The 15,916-nt window shown below is 38.5% G+C and overlaps 1 protein-coding gene across 6 annotated transcripts in view; it reads left to right on the top strand.

Annotated features, from left to right (window-relative positions):
- Positions 1-15,296, top strand: part of ORAI1 (ORAI calcium release-activated calcium modulator 1) — a 30,632-nt gene extending 15,336 nt beyond the window's left edge. Inside the window, exons 2-4 of one of the 6 annotated variants that reach the window (XM_043498414.1) lie at positions 2,691-2,750; positions 2,930-2,978; positions 13,889-15,296. In XM_043498414.1, coding sequence (XP_043354349.1) covers positions 2,964-2,978; positions 13,889-14,455 — 582 coding nt within the window. In that variant the 5' untranslated portion in view covers positions 2,691-2,750; positions 2,930-2,963 and the 3' untranslated portion in view covers positions 14,456-15,296. Of the gene's footprint in view, positions 1-2,690; positions 2,751-2,929; positions 3,746-13,888 lie in introns of those variants that run through there. The other 5 variants (XM_043498413.1, XM_038373309.2, XM_038373312.2 and 2 more) reach the window with 5 other exon arrangements.
- Positions 15,297-15,916: the final 620 nt, after the last annotated feature.

The following is a 15,916-nucleotide window of genomic DNA, read 5'->3' on the forward strand; positions in this document are numbered from 1 at the left end:
TCTTGAATCATTCTCTTCCACACATTTGTCTCTAAAATGTGAAACTTCTCACAGTTGAGAAACCACATTTTAAAAACTTTTATAACCTAGTAGTAAACTAAATCACAAGGTCTGTACATTTATCCTGTCAAGGGTATATTGTAATATGTGAAACTAGCTATTGATCACAGGCCTTGAATGCATGTTGTAGCTGTTTGTGTAAAAGCATAAGTTGGCAAATGCATCCAGTGATCCTTTCCAGTTGATTTGTGTCCTCGGACATCTCAATACAAATGTAATGAACAGGAAATCTAATTAGACATAGTTTGATACAGCTAAGGGAAAGTGACAAATTCAGTGTCTATTGCTACTTGTTATGGCTCCATTTTTTTTCTTTCCATTTCTAGTTCTTTTTGTTCGCATTGCTTGCTGTGTTCATAGTACTCCACAGTTTGAAGGCTTTTTTATTATGTGAACAAGACTGATGCATTTAATTTATACAGTACTCTGTACAGTTTTTTTTTGTCTAAATTACCAATGGGACATGGTGAGACAATATTTGGATTGAACTGATAGGAGACAAAAAGAAAAGGAGTACTTGCAGCACCGTAGAGACTAACAAATTTATTTGAGCATAAGCTTTCGTGATGCTGTAGCTCACGAAAGCTTATGCTCAAATAAATTTTAGTCTCTAAGGTACCACAAGTACTCCTTTTCTTTTTGTGAATACAGACTAACACGGCTGCTACTCTGAAACCTGATAGGAGACACTAGTTCCAATTATTTCAGTGACTCTTAATATGAGAGAACTAGTATCTCAGTGTGTATTAATTTAGCCCTGATTACATACATGTATGTACCCTCATAAGTTTACTACTCATTTGTTTCTGATTTAAACACATGCTGACAAATTCGTCAAGCCCTCTGATAAAGGAGACCAAATGTTGCTTGCTGAAATGTTCTTGTATTTCTGCTTTACTCAAAACCAACTGCTCTGTCTCAGAGCCAAATTTATCAGGATAAAGTATTTGTTTTTCAAGAGAAATGGCAGGATTAAAGTCTCTAAGCAACTGTAAATGCTTAAAAGAATCCTCTGAAAGAGTTACTTTTAAAGTTTTCTCTCATGCGAGGGGCATTTCTGCATTGAATAAAGGAATAGTGTAGATGGCCTAGCAGTGATGATAAATCTAATAGAAGACTTCACTTGATGGTCATATAATATGAATGGAAACATCTCAATTTACATTTAAAGGAACATTTAGCTATTTCTGCCTTATGTGGCAGAGGCAGGGGAGAACTTTGTTAGGATCAGGGGTGAAATCCTGGCCCCACTGCGGTAAATGGCAAAACTTGCATTGAATTTAGTGGGGTCCGGATTTCACCCCACAACCTTGGATACTCCTAAGTGCCACTCCAATGATAATGCAGTTTTAAGGCATTCTGACCAAACAGAGGAGTGCTAAATTGGTCGTCCCTTCTGGCCCAGCTGGTGAAGGGGATATTCTGGAGTGGGACTGGGAAAGGAAAAATTGGGGTGCACCCTGACAATCCTGGCTAGTAGGACAGATCCTTGTATAGGTGATAACAACCCTCCTCAAGTTAGAGCATCCCTGAGTGGTTCCGCTCCCTGTAGTTTGGTTGTGCCCCAGACATACTCCAGAATCAAGGGAAATAAAATTGGCTTAAAACTACACAGGTCCACCTTCCCCTCATTTGCCAAGTGCTGCTCTAGTGTACCTAAGAGAGCTCTTGGTATTTCTTGCTAACCAGGAAGATATGCTATATCTGTTCTCACAATTTAAGCTATTATATAGCTTAACATTTATTCAGAGCCTTATTTTTTTTACATTGTTTTGTTGTAAAAATAATGAATGACATTTCTTATTTCCTTCATTAAATTTTTACTTTTGTCTTGTGTCAAGCTGCATGGATGGAAATTGGAATTCAATGAAAAATGTTGTCTGTGCATTTTTAAAATGTTACTTAAATAAAAACAACCTTAATGTGCTGGATATATAAATTTATTTTATTGTATCAAAAGAGTATGGCATTTAAAACAACTGATTAGAGGAAGTATTATCTATAGCTAACCAATTGATCTGATTGTTTCTGGTCACCATGTCCTTCAGTATTTTTAGAAGTAGTAGATCTCAACCTCCTGTTTTTGTTTGTGAATTTGAAGAGGAAAAGAAGCTTTTTTGCTTTTTCAATTCCCAACTGGTTTCTCAACTTCGAATGAACTAGTTATTGAAATGAAATAAAGAGCATATTCTCTGCAAACAGGAGAAGAGGCTACTGCTGTCAAAAGCTGCTTTAGCACTTCAACAAACCCTATTTCCAGGTGCTTAACCAGTGACTTCTAGCAATTCATTTGGGCGATGAAGTGAGCTGTAGCTCACGAAAGCTTATGCTCAAATAAATTTGTTAGTCTCTAAGGTTCCACAAGTCCTCCTTTTCTTTTTGTGAATACAGACTAACACGGCTGCTACTCTGAAACCTAGCAATTCAGCGGTTTAACTTTTATTTTTAAAACTTAGGCAGCAAACATATACTGTCGGAATATTTTCTTATTCCATTCAAATTATTTTAATAAATTTAAAATAAGTTTAGGCTTTATTATGAATTGTCATAATTTCAAATTTATTTTAGTTTTTTTAAAAATCCAGTTTTGAATTTGTTTTAAATCGGATGTTTATCCACTCTCTGATTAGGACTTCCCTGCAGTGTTTGGAGCCCAAACTTTGCAGCATAGTGCTACTGCACGACATTCAGTAAGTGACATTGCCAAGTCTGTTTTCATTGTCCAGATGTAGTGAGAATTAAATTATATCATTAAAATATTGTATTGATCTAAAATGGAAATGTTTAAACCTGCTAATGTTAAACCTGTTTGTAAAGTGATGTATTAAAATATACAGTTCCGTTTTTAATCTTTATTCTTCCTTTCCAGGTGGCTATGGTGGAGGTTCAGCTAGAAAGAGATTATGCCTACCCTCCAGGTCTCTTGATAGCTTTCAGTGCCTGTACTACTGTGCTTGTTGCCGTTCACCTCTTTGCTCTCATGATAAGTACCTGCATTCTTCCAAACATAGAGGCTGTTAGTAACGTGCACAATCTCAACTCTGTAAAGGAGTCTCCGCATGAGCGTATGCACCGGCACATTGAGCTCGCCTGGGCGTTTTCCACTGTCATTGGGACTTTGCTCTTCCTTGCAGAAGTGGTGCTGCTGTGTTGGGTGAAATTTCTTCCACAAGGGACACCTTCTAATGATTCAGTCCATGAGAACAATACCACCATCACCCCAGGAGCAGCAGCAGCTATTGCCTCAACATCTATTATGGTTCCTTTTGGATTGATTTTCATTGTATTTGCTGTCCACTTCTATAGGTCACTAGTTAGCCACAAAACAGACAGGCAGTTTCAAGAATTGAATGAACTTGCTGAGTTTGCACGACTCCAGGATCAGCTGGACCACAGAGGCGACACCTTGCCACCTCCTGGCAGCCATTTTGTATAAAGCTATATTTGGTTTAAAAATCCATTTTTTGCTTCTGCCTTGCTATGTTGACTCCTCCTTGCATGATCTAGCTGGACTGTTGATTTTATTTTAAAGAGAGATTTATAAGTACTGTGCTAACTTCTTACAGTAAAAAAAATAACATATCTTAGACAACTGACATCTGAAGAGACTGATGTTGGGGTATGGCTGCACTGAGCATGCATCTCTCATCCCTCTTCTTATCATCTGAATTGTTTCTTTTTAATGGTGAATATATCAACGTGCAAGAGAAATTACATTTTAGGCCTTGGTATTTGTTAATGGTGGGAGGGAAGCCTTATTTCTCTCTTTGATGTTGGTGTTTGCTAGAAAGTATTCTTTGTCTAATACATGTTGCATGGCACAATACAAATTACTTAGGACTTGGAGTAATTAGCATTTGGTTTCAGTGCTAAGCTGTGATCTCTAAAAGTCTGATGAAAGGTAAAATTGAGAGCTTTTCCACCTTCCCTTTTCCCACTAGCTCCCCCAATCATGGTTTTCTGCCAAGTAACTATTCCTGTACTATTTTCTATAGGGCCTGTTGCCATGGTAGCTACCAGATACCCCTGATCAGTCCTATTGTGATGTGCATCTGTAGGACTGGTTTCAGAGTAGCAGCCGTCTTAGTCTGTATCTGCAAAAAGAACAGGAGTGCCACAAGTACTCCTGTTCTTTTTATCTGTAGGACTGAGGCCCTAAGCCTACTCTTCTTTTGGGAAGAAAATATAGAGAAAAGCAATACCTGCTTTAAAATTCATGGGAACAGATATGTTCTCCAAAGTGATAAAATTGCCTGTTCTCATTGAAGAACCATTTAAAAAAAATAGATGGAGAAACTACCGCCAGATGTTTTTTTTTCTTGCTTGAAAACTTGCTATTAATGGCTTTTCTCTAGCAATAACATACACTGGTAGAGACTAAACCACAGTAGAACTACTGCTTTTGTTCCAAACTAAAGTAGCAAATATTTTATACTTTTTATATATTAAATATATTTTTGAATAAAATCTCAGATATAAATGATAAAAGGCGCTTTGTCTGTGTGGGAATCCCAAGTAAACAGCTCCGCCTTGATCTTGTTCAGTAGAAAAATCTTCTGCTTGCTCAAATATTGTATTTAAGATATTAAATCTTAATTACACATGATTTTTGCTTCCAAAATGTTATGGAAGACCACTTATTGCTATATAGACTTATGTATGAAAACAAATTATTTTTATTTGAAGAAGTAGTATTGCTTCTTAATTGTAAGACATGCATCTTTTATTGAATGAAGCTGCTGTTTTAGCCTCAAGCTATTTTGTCAAATTCTGACTTCTTCCTCAAGCAAAACTCACACTTGACAAGGATTATAGGATTTGGCCTCAACTCCTTCAGAATTTGTGTGACTCTGGATACATTTAAAAGTGAATTGTGGCTTTTGGACAGCATTTCTCCTGCCTTCACTGAAGGATTGAAATGGGTGGGTTAGTTGGTGAAAAATCTCATTGAAGCCAGAAACTACCAGTTTGTGATATGTTCAGATCCCATGGAACAGAACTGGGATCTCAGCTCGTAGCTGCTAATATAGAATGTAATCCTGTAATTTTATGATTGGAGGTAACAAATTCAGTCATGGCCTAATCAGAGCTATGCCTCTTTGACTTCAAGTGGAGCTGTGCATGCTTTTGCTTACGTTGAATGAAGTCAATTATACCTGACCTCTTTACCAGATGAATTCAACATGCTTTACAAATTAAGGTCCTAATTTTGCAAACACTGACTCCTGAGGGTAGTACTTACTATCATGAGTAGTCCCACTTGCATCAATGCAACTGACTTATTAGCATAAGCACTACTCCCAATAAGATGTATTGAGAAGACTGAACTCAAAGTGCAGTTTATATTCTGAAAAATTACTTTGAAATTTGTATCAGAGTGCTGTGGCTATATCTCAGTGACATTTTTGCTTTGTTCACAAGCAAAAACATTTTTTGCGTCGCAATCCCCAAAAACTCCTGGATATGAAAATCAAACAGAAATTCTCTCTGGTTTTGACATTACCAGTTTTTTTGCAGCTGAAATATAACAGTTGATGAGCAGAATACTACTCACTGTTCCACAACTCTTCGTTCCTGTAGTGCTAGTGGGATTATATTAGTAAAAACTTTACTAAACGGCATTCTGAAATGGTCTTTCAAAATTTACCAGCCTGAGCAAAAAACCCAGTTGCCCATCTTTTACTGAGTTGTTGACAATGGTAAATCTAATGATACCTTACTTAACCTGGGAAAGTAGACTTTTAGAAAGCTGTGGTAAAGTAAGCGTACTGGAGCAAATATCTTAAAGGGACACTATCAAGTTTAAATAAAATTACACTTTTCTGAAAGCTTTGTACCTTACCATTAATTTATAACTCTTAACAATTACTATAGATGAAAGAGGATAGAAAATAAATAAATAAATACATTCTCTCCCCCTTCCCCCCCCGGGTGTGTCTAGAAGGGGGTCGCTTTCATTGTTTCTCCTGGATACGTCACTTTTCCCCGCTTGTGTGAATCTTTCACAAAGCAAGGGCAGAGGAAAACTTTTAAAAATAGAAAATGTGGGTTTGTAAAAGGACACAGTGATCAAGGCACCTTATTAATTTTTTTACCTGTCTGCATTCCTTTTTAATTAGAGCTATTACTAGTCATTTTTTTCTGACCATAACTGCACTTCAAGCCTTTAGGCGCAGCTCATGTATGTATTTTCCCCATTCTTCAGCTGGGGAAATGGTCACAAAAGATGTGCCTTGTGCAAGATCACATATTAACTGCATGGCAGAGGCACAAATAAAGACCAGAACTCATGATGTAAAATCTGTTCTCTAAACAGTAGAGTGCACTCCATTTTATTCTGATCCCGTTTATACTAATGGTATTAAGCATTTACTTTAAGCAGTTTAAACACCAGTTGCTGTATATATTATGTTTAGATTTAAAATTGAAATAAAATATGCTTATAATTTGTCTTGTCACCAAGACATCCGACAAACGTCTTGCTCTGTAACTGTCACTCATTTTACTCCATTTAGTTACACGGTGCCAGTAATAATCTCAGTTTCGTGAAGATATCCTCTTAAGTGTTCAGTGAGTCACCATTCAGAGTCTTGAGTGTAATGTGGTATATGGGCTACCAGGTGCAGACAAAACCCTTCCTGACTCCACAAATAGGCATAAAGAGAATAATGTGGTCACAGTCTCTTTCCTCACTTTAACACTGCTTTATTCTTGGGACTATACCTGACCTTGATATTGTTCTCGACTCAGTGTTTTTATAAAGGAGGCTCTTACTTAAATTAGAGTTTAGGGAGTCAGTTGAATGAACTCTCAACAAAAATATATTCTCATTTTCATTGATATTCAGAAGTGCAGTGTAAATCGGATGAACTAATCACACACTAATTGGTTAACAGTGATTTTTTTTGTTTTTTCATTAATCAGCTTCAGACATTCTGATGTAACGTGGCACTTGTGTGCTTTACACATATGAATCCTCATAGCAGTTCTCTGCAAGAGGTACATATATCTCTTGCACCAATTTGGAAATATATCTAACGTAAATTAGCATGCCTTCATTGACTTCAGCCTAATGATGTGTGCTCTAGGGCAGGCGTTCTCAACCTTTTTCTTTGAGCCCCCCTCCCATGCTATAACAATTCCTCAGCCCATATGGGCTACAACTATTTTTGTGCATGTAAAAGCCAGGGCTAGCATTAGGGGGTAGCAGTCAGGTCAATTGCCCAAGCCCCATGCCACAGGGGGCCCCGTGAAGCTAAGTTGCTTAGGCTTCAGCTTCAGCACCGGGTGGCAGGGCATCAGGCCTCTGTTTCAGCCCCATGTAGTGGGGCTTCGGCTTGCTGTCCTAGGCCCCAGCAAGTCTAATGCCAGCCCTGCTTGGCAGCCTCCCTGAAACCTGCTTGTGGCCCCCCAAGAGGCACCAGAACCCTGGTTGAGAACCACTGCTCTACAGTTAAGTGACTTACTGAAGGCAAGAGAGAGGTAGAGCTAGGCTTAGAATTTGCCTTCTATTTACCAGATGTGCATTTTGATCACACAGAGTGGTTCTCAGGCTTTATCTAGAGCACCAGCTGTTAAGTACAGTGGTGGCTTCTACTAAGACCATACATAGTTACTGAGAGGACTGGGTATTTCAAAACATGTTTTTGAAAATTCATTGTCGATTACTATGGGGTATGTAAGCGAAATCCAGCTTCCCATCTCCCCTGTGCAGGCACAAAAAGCTTTGAGACTAATGGAAACATTAGGATTCCTCTGTACAGGGAGGGCATGCCATGGGGATGCTGGGCCAGGGCACTATACTCCTCCTCTCAGCATCTCACAGAGCTGTTCTCTGCAGAAGCTTACTGTGTGGGAGTGAGGGTGGAGGTGTGACCAGTCCAACTAAACTTCAGCGTCTTTTGGCCAAAAAACGTGGGGGAATATGGAGGCCTGTGGCTGCTACTATAGCCTGTGGGTGATAGGAAATGTAGGAAGAATTCTATTCTCCTGGGCAGCCCGTACATATCTACTTCACCGACCAAAAGCCAATTCATTTGGGCTTTGATGGGAGAAATCCTCCTCATCTGTGACAGGGCATTGTAATAGATCGCTATTTCCTCCCTTTCAAGTTGAGCTAGAAAATACTTCTGTAGGATTATAAGGAATTTCTTGTATGAAACCTGCAGCCTTTTTGGATCAAGACTAGAAGTCACTTTGGGAAGAAATCATCTCCCCATAACTAAATGGACATTATTGTAAACCTGGCATTTATGGGTAGTGTTTTGGGAATGGATGTCTTGCTGAAAAATGACCTCTTTGTAACATCTACAGTATGGCAGTCATGTATCTGGCTGCAAACCAGATTCCATCTCACCTTTTCATTTAATTTTTTTTAATGGTGTTTAGTGCAGCATGAAAATGATTCTTAGTTCCAATAAAGCTACCCCTATGTGCAGAAGTTTGTAAACTAAATACTCTTGGGATGTATAGAAGGCAAAGTCAAGCAAGCTCATATAAAAACCCTAACTGCACCCATCAGCAGAATGCACCTCTTTCTGCAATACCAGGCTGACATCTATGTCAGCACGTATCTTCATTCACCCATCTGTACTAGTCTGTTTTTAATTTAACTGTAGCACTAGCATTACACTGAGTTAGTGCTATGGTCTGAAGAAAATAAAAATACAGACCTTCCAGGAGGACTTTAATTCAGAGTGCCATGACTTTAATTCTTGCAACTGGAACATGAAAGTATAGATAGTGTGTTCTTGGCTTTCAGCCCACTTGACCATGGCCATCTGGTATTAAAACAGCCTGGAAATTAGTTTACGATCACACACAGGTTTTCTGTAATATAGTGTCAAAGGAGGTCAACACCTACTTTTAATTTATTCATGGGCAGAATGATTTCTTCCTATAAGGCCTCTTCAGCTTCCAAACTCCTGAGTAAAATGGATCCTGTCCAAATAGAAATACAGAATGAAGTGTACATTGTGGCAGTTTTGAGGAACTAATTAATTTCTTAAGAACCAAGTAGGTTTTGGTGCTGCTTCTCTGCTTTACAAAACACACCGTCTCATGTACCATGGATCTAGAAAGATGATTCAAATGAAGAAGTAACAATGAGTCTTACGTTCTTTTCTCATATCTTTATCAGGAGCCTGTTCTCATTCTTGGCTGTCTTCAAGCATTGCCTGGGCCTCTTCTAAAATAACATCTGGATTGGCCAGTTCAATCTAAATTAAGAAAACAAATATTTTAAACAATGTAATTAAAGAAGTTCAGGATTTGTAAACACTGATTATTCAGGAGCTGCTGTAGAATCTCCATCTTAAGTGGACTTAAATTTATCCCGCAGTCTTTCACTAAATACTTTAAAACACTCTCTACAACTTTCCTGATTTTATTATGACAACAAGTGCCTATTAATTACTTCTCCTTTCAATATCTATGTATAGGCTCTTTATCTTAGCAAGTACATAGTCTAGACAAAGTATAACCCAGGCCTGCCACAGTGGTTTGCATGGTTGATGTTGACTTGTAGATCCTGTTAACAGACTAGAGAGGAAAAATGTGGTAAAGTTGCAAGCACATTTTTGACAACAGGGGGTTGTGGCCTATTTGTCTACAGTCAACAAATGGGGACTGTCCCTGGGAGTGCTAGTATCAGTTGCTTCTAAGGAAGGTGCAAACAACCTCAGCATGGAAAATGATGGAATAACCTGCATACTGGGAAAGTTTCTTCATTATACTAGTCAAATAGTGGTTAGTTTATCCCCTGAAGCATGAGAGTTTATATCCCCTCTTTAAAAAAATAAATAAATAAAATCCTACTTAATGTAACTGGATGTCATCATCCATAAGAATATCTAATTGTTTTTTAAAATTACACAGATTTACTGTTGTGGAAGAAAGCTGTTTCCTATTACAATTCATTATTTTTGTATACTTCCATTGTGTCCCTCTTATTCACCTCTAAACTAAACAATACCAATAATTTTAATGTCTTTTCATTATGTCTTTCTATGCCTCAAACTATTTTTATAATCTGTCTCTGGACCCGTTCTCTATTTCTCCTCTATCCTCTTTTCATATCGGGTAATCAGAACTGACCACAGTATGACAGTCTTCCACGGTTTTTATAATCTTTTCAGTATTTTCTATTCTATTCCTTTTACAGTCTATCACTTTTCTTTCTGGATTTAAACACATGCTGACAAATTCGTCAAGCCCTCTGATAAAGGAGACCAAATGTTGCTTGCTGAAATTTTCTTGTATTTCTGCTTTACTCAAAAGCAACTGCTTTGTCTCAGAGCCAAATTTATCAGGATAATGTATTTGTTTTTCAAGAGAAATGGCAGGATTAAAGTCTCTAAGCAACTGTAAATGCTTATAAGAATCTTCTGAAAGAGTTGCTTTTAAAGTTTCCTCTCTTGCTAGGGGCATTTCTGCACTGGATACTGTAATAGTTTATATGGCCCAGCAGGGATGATAAATATAATACATGACCATCAAGCGAAGTCTTCTAAAATGAATGGAAACCTCTCAGTTTACATTTAAAGGAACATTGAGCTATTTCTGCCTCATGTGGCGGAGGCAGGGGAGAACTTCATTAGGATCAGGTGTGAAATCCTGGCCCCACTGAAGTAAATTGCAAAACTTCCATTGAATTTAGTCGGGTCAGCATTTCACCCCACATCCTTGGCCACTCCTAAGCAGATATGCCAAACCCATGGAAAAAACGCAGAAATTGGGCTTGTCTTTGGCTTAATTGGCTTGTGAGTTGCTTGTTGGCTAGTTTTGACTTGTAGCTTGTTGCTTCTTTTTTTTGGGATCGGCTCCCAGCAAGCAGGGGCCAGGGCGGGAAGAAGAGGGGAGAGAGTCGGGGTGCACAGCGGGCCCACCACAGTCCCAGACTGCGGGCCAGGGGGATCTAGTCACATAGAATGTTGGGGTTCTTAGGGATGGGCTTTTTTTGGCCTTGTTTTCAAATGGGATTAGCTTGATTTTTTATTTACTGTGAAAGTCGGGGTGCTTATTTACCGGGTGAAAGTTGGCAACTGTGCTCCTAAGTGCCACTCCAATGATGATGCAGCTTTAAGGCATTCTGCCCAAACAGAGGAGTGCTAGATTGGTCCAGTGCCTGGCCCAGCTGGTGTAGGGGATATTCTGGAGTGGGAGCGAGAAGGGAAAAATTGGGGTGCACCCTGGCAATCCTGGCTAGTAGGGCAGATCCTTGTATCGGTGATGATAACCCTCCTCAAGTTAGAGCATCCCTGAGTGGTTCCGCCCCCAGTAGTTTGGTTGTGCCCCAGACATACTCCAAAATCAGGGGAAATAAAGGTGGCCTAAAACTATACAGGTCCTCCTTCCCCTTGTTTGCCAAGTGCTGCTCTAGTGTACCTAAGAGACTAGCTCCAAATCTTCACTCAAGGAGTTTCCTACAAGTCAAACAGCCAGAGTGTGGTTCTTCCTGCCCACCTACAGATTTGGAAGGGAGTTCCACCCCTTAAACCTGTGGATGTTCTGAGATCTATTTTGGACCTTGGGACATCATTGTAACACTGGGTCATCCACATGGAGGCCTCTAGGCATGGCCCCCTTGGCTTTGCAGTTCCCATGGTTCCTGCTGGGAGTTGTTCCACTATAACCTTTGGGGATGGGAGGATTGCAGCTATGCATGGTGACCACATGCTAGTTCATCCAGCCTTACTAATATGCTTGGACTTGAGAGGAGATGCCTGTGCTGGGGAACTAGTCCTCGACTCTGTCCCATGTAGCTGAGGAGTGGCTTTCTAGATGTCTGGGGGTCAGACGCAGAGTGTAGTAGAGATACTGCTTTTCCTTCCAGCCTTCCCAACCCTCTCCACTATCCTCATTTGGCTATCCTTAGCATAGTGAAGAAGCCCTTTATGCTTTGGGCCCCATGTATCTTAGGGCACATCTGCACTGCAATAAAAGATCTGTGGCATAGCTGTGGCTGGCCCAAGTCAGCAGACTCAGACTTGCAGGGCTCAGGTAGCAAGGCTAAAAATTGCATTGTAGATGTTTGGGCTTAAGCTAGACCCCAGTCTCTGAAACCCCAGAAGGTGGTTGGTCTCAAAAATCTGAGCTTCTGCACAAGTCCAAACACCTGCACTGAAATTTTTAGCCTCCAGGCCCAAGCTCCGTAAGCCCAAGTCAGCAGAGAGCCACGGGGTTTTTTTACTGCAGTATGAACATAACCATTATCCTTAGAGTCTGCATCACTCCTGTAGTTAAGATCAGCAGGAGATTGATAAACTGACAATCTCTAATTTTGTATGGCTGGGGAAAAATACAGTGAAGTATTCCTACTTTTTTTTAGAATTTGTTTCACTTCCCTTGTGGCCTAACAGAGCCTTAAAATGTTGATCCTCAAGGCCTGGTTGACTTATGGAAATTAACTTGGAATTGGAAGGGCAGTTATTTTATTGGCATTAACTTATGTGTTGTCTTTACTGACAATGCATCTTACAATAGATGTATCTTAGAAATGCATTAAGTGAAATGTGGCCCCATTGGCTATCTCAGGCCCAGAGTGTAGGATTTGTTAAAATGTTTCAATTAAAACCTAACATGATAAGAAATTTACACTGGTTTTGGTTTGGATTTAAGGCAGGGTGGTTGATTAAAAATCAATAGTGTTTTTTTATATCATGGCAAGCAGGAAATCTCAATGTAAATATCTATTTTAATCTTGTTTTGCATTTGTACTCTTTTTTTTTTTTTTCCTAAAGAAAAGTTGATTCTCATTGGTTGCTATTAACGTTTATTTGCAATTAAATATAGTCTCTAGATTGCTCTTGGTATTTCTTCCTAACCAGAAGATATGCTACATCTGTTCTCACAATTTAAGCTATTATATAGCTTAACACTTATTCAGAGCCTTTTTTTTTACATTGTTTTGTTGTAAAATAACGAATGACGTTTATTTCCTTCATTAAATTTTTACTTTTGTCTTGTGTCAAGCTGCATGGATGGAAATTGGAATTCAATGAAAAATGTTGTCTGTGCATTTTTAAAATGTTACTTAAATAAAAATAACCTTTATGTGCTGGATATATACTTTTTTTTTTGTATCAAAACAGTATTACATTTAAAACAACTGATTAGAGGAAGTATTATCTATAGCTAACCAATTGATCTGATTGTTTCTGGTCACCATGTCCTTCAGTATTTTTAGAAGTAGTAGATCTCAACCTCCTGTTTTTGTTTGTGAATTTGAAGAGGAAAAGAAGCTTTTTTGCTTTTTCAACTCCCAACTGGTTTCTCAACTTTGAATGAACTATTCTTTGCACCAGGAGAAGAGGCTACTGCTATCAAGTTTCTTTAGAACTTCAACAAACTCTAGTTTCAGGTGCTTAGCCACTGACTTCCAGCAGTTCAGTGGTTTAACTTTTATTTTAAAAACTTTGGCAAACATGTACTGTCTGAATATTTTCTTATTTTATTCAAATTATTTTAATAAATTTAAAATAAATTTAGGCTTTAATATGAATTGCCATAATTTCAAATTTATTTTAGTTTTTTTAAAATCCAGTTTTGAATTTGTTTTAAATCGGATGTTTATCCACTCTCTGATTAGGACTTTCCTGCAGTGTTTGGAGCCCAAACTTTGCAGCATAGTGCTACTGCACGACAATCAAAGTGACATTGCCAAGTCTGTTTTCATTGTCCAAATGTAGTGAGAATTAAATTATATCATTAAAATATTGTATTGATCTAAAATGGAAATGTTCAAACTTGCTAATGTTAAACCTGTTATTTGTAAAGTGATGTCTTAAAATATACAGTTCAGTATTAAATCTTTCTTCTTCCTTTCTAGGTGGCTATGGTGGAGGTTCAGCTAGATCCAGAACATGTCTACCCTCCAGGTCTCTTGATAGCTTTCAGTGCCTGTACTACTGTGCTTGTTGCCGTTCACCTCTTTGCTCTCATGATAAGTACCTGCATTCTTCCAAACATAGAGGCCGTTAGTAACGTGCACAATCTCAACTCTGTAAAGGAGTCTCCGCATGAGCGTATGCACCGGCACATTGAGCTCGCCTGGGCGTTTTCCACTGTCATTGGGACTTTGCTCTTCCTTGCAGAAGTGGTGCTGCTGTGTTGGGTGAAATTTCTTCCACTAAAGAACCATCCTCTTGTTTCAGTCCATGACAACAATTCTACAATCACCTCAGGAGAGGCAGCAGCCATTGCCTCAACATCTATTATGGTACCTTTTGGATTAATTTTCATTGTATTTGCTGTCCACTTCTATAGGTCACTAGTTAGCCACAAAACAGACAGGCAGTTTCAAGAATTGAATGAACTTGCTGAGTTTGCACGACTCCAGGATCAGCTGGACCACAGAGGCGACACCTTGCCACCTCCTGGCAGCCATTTTGTATAAAGCTATATTTGGTTTAAAAATCCATTTTTTGCTTCTGCCTTGCTATGTTGACTCTTCCTTGCGTGAACTAGCTGGACTGTTGATTTATTTTAAAGAGAGATTTATATGTTCTGTGCTAATTTCTTTCAGTCAAAAAATACCATGACATCTTAGACAACTGACATCTGAAGAGAATGATGTTGGGGTATGGCTGCACTGAGCATGCATCTCTCATCCCTTTTCTTATCATCTGAATTGTTTCTTTTTAATGGTGAATATATCAATGCGTAAGAGGAATTACATTTTAGGCCTTGGTATTTGTTAATGGTGGGAGGGAAGCCTTATTTCTCTCTCTTTGATGTTGGTGTTTGCTAGAAAGTATTCTTTGTCTAATACATGTTGCATGGCACAATACAAATTACTTGGGACTTGGAGAAATTAGCATTTGGTTTCAGTGCTAAGCTGTGATCTCTAAAAGTCTGATGAAAGGTAAAATTGAGAGCTTTTCCACCTTCCCTTTTCCCACTAGCTCCCCCAATCATGGTTTTCTGCCAAGTAACTATTCCTGTACTAATTTCTATAGGGCCTGTTGCCATGGCAGCTACCAGATACCCCTGATCAGTCCTATTGTGATGTGCATCTGTAGGACTGGTTTCAGAGTAGCAGCCGTCTTAATCTGTATCTGCAAAAAGAACAGGAGTGCCACAAGTACTCCTGTTCTTTTTATCTGTAGGACTGAGGCCCTAAGCCTACTCTTCTTTTGGGAAGAAAATATAGAGAAAAGCAATACCTGCTTTAAAATTCATGGGAACAGATATGTTCTCCAAAGTGATAAAATTGCCTGTTCTCATTGAAGAACCATTTAAAAAAAATAGATGGAGAAACTACCGCCAGATGTTTTTTTTTCTTGCTTGAAAACTTGCTATTAATGGCTTTTCTCTAGCAATAACATACACTGGTAGAGACTAAACCACAGTAGAACTACTGCTTTTGTTCCAAACTAAAGTAGCAAATATTTTATACTTTTTATATATTAAATATATTTTTGAATAAAATCTCAGATACAAATGATAAAAGGCGCTTTGTCTGTGTGGGAATCCCAAGTAAACAGCTCCGCCTTGATCTTGTTCAGTAGAAAAATCTTCTGCTTGCTCAAATATTGTATTTAAGATATTAAATCTTAATTACACATGATTTTTGCTTCCAAAATGTTATGGAAGACCACTTATTGCTATATAGACTTATGTATGAAAACAAATTATTTTTATTTGAAGAAGTAGTATTGCTTCTTAATTGTAAGACATGCATCTTTTATTGAACGAAGCTGCTGTTTTAGCCTCAAGCTATTTTGTCAAATTCTGACTTCTTCCTCAAGCAAAAACTCACACTTGACAAGGATTATAGGATTTGGCCTCAACTCCTTCAGAATTTGTGTGACTCTGGATACATTTAAAAGTGAATTGTGGCTTTTGCACAGCATTT

This window comes from Dermochelys coriacea, chromosome 15, assembly GCF_009764565.3.
Source record: "Dermochelys coriacea isolate rDerCor1 chromosome 15, rDerCor1.pri.v4, whole genome shotgun sequence".
Taxonomy (NCBI): Eukaryota; Metazoa; Chordata; order Testudines; family Dermochelyidae; genus Dermochelys; species Dermochelys coriacea.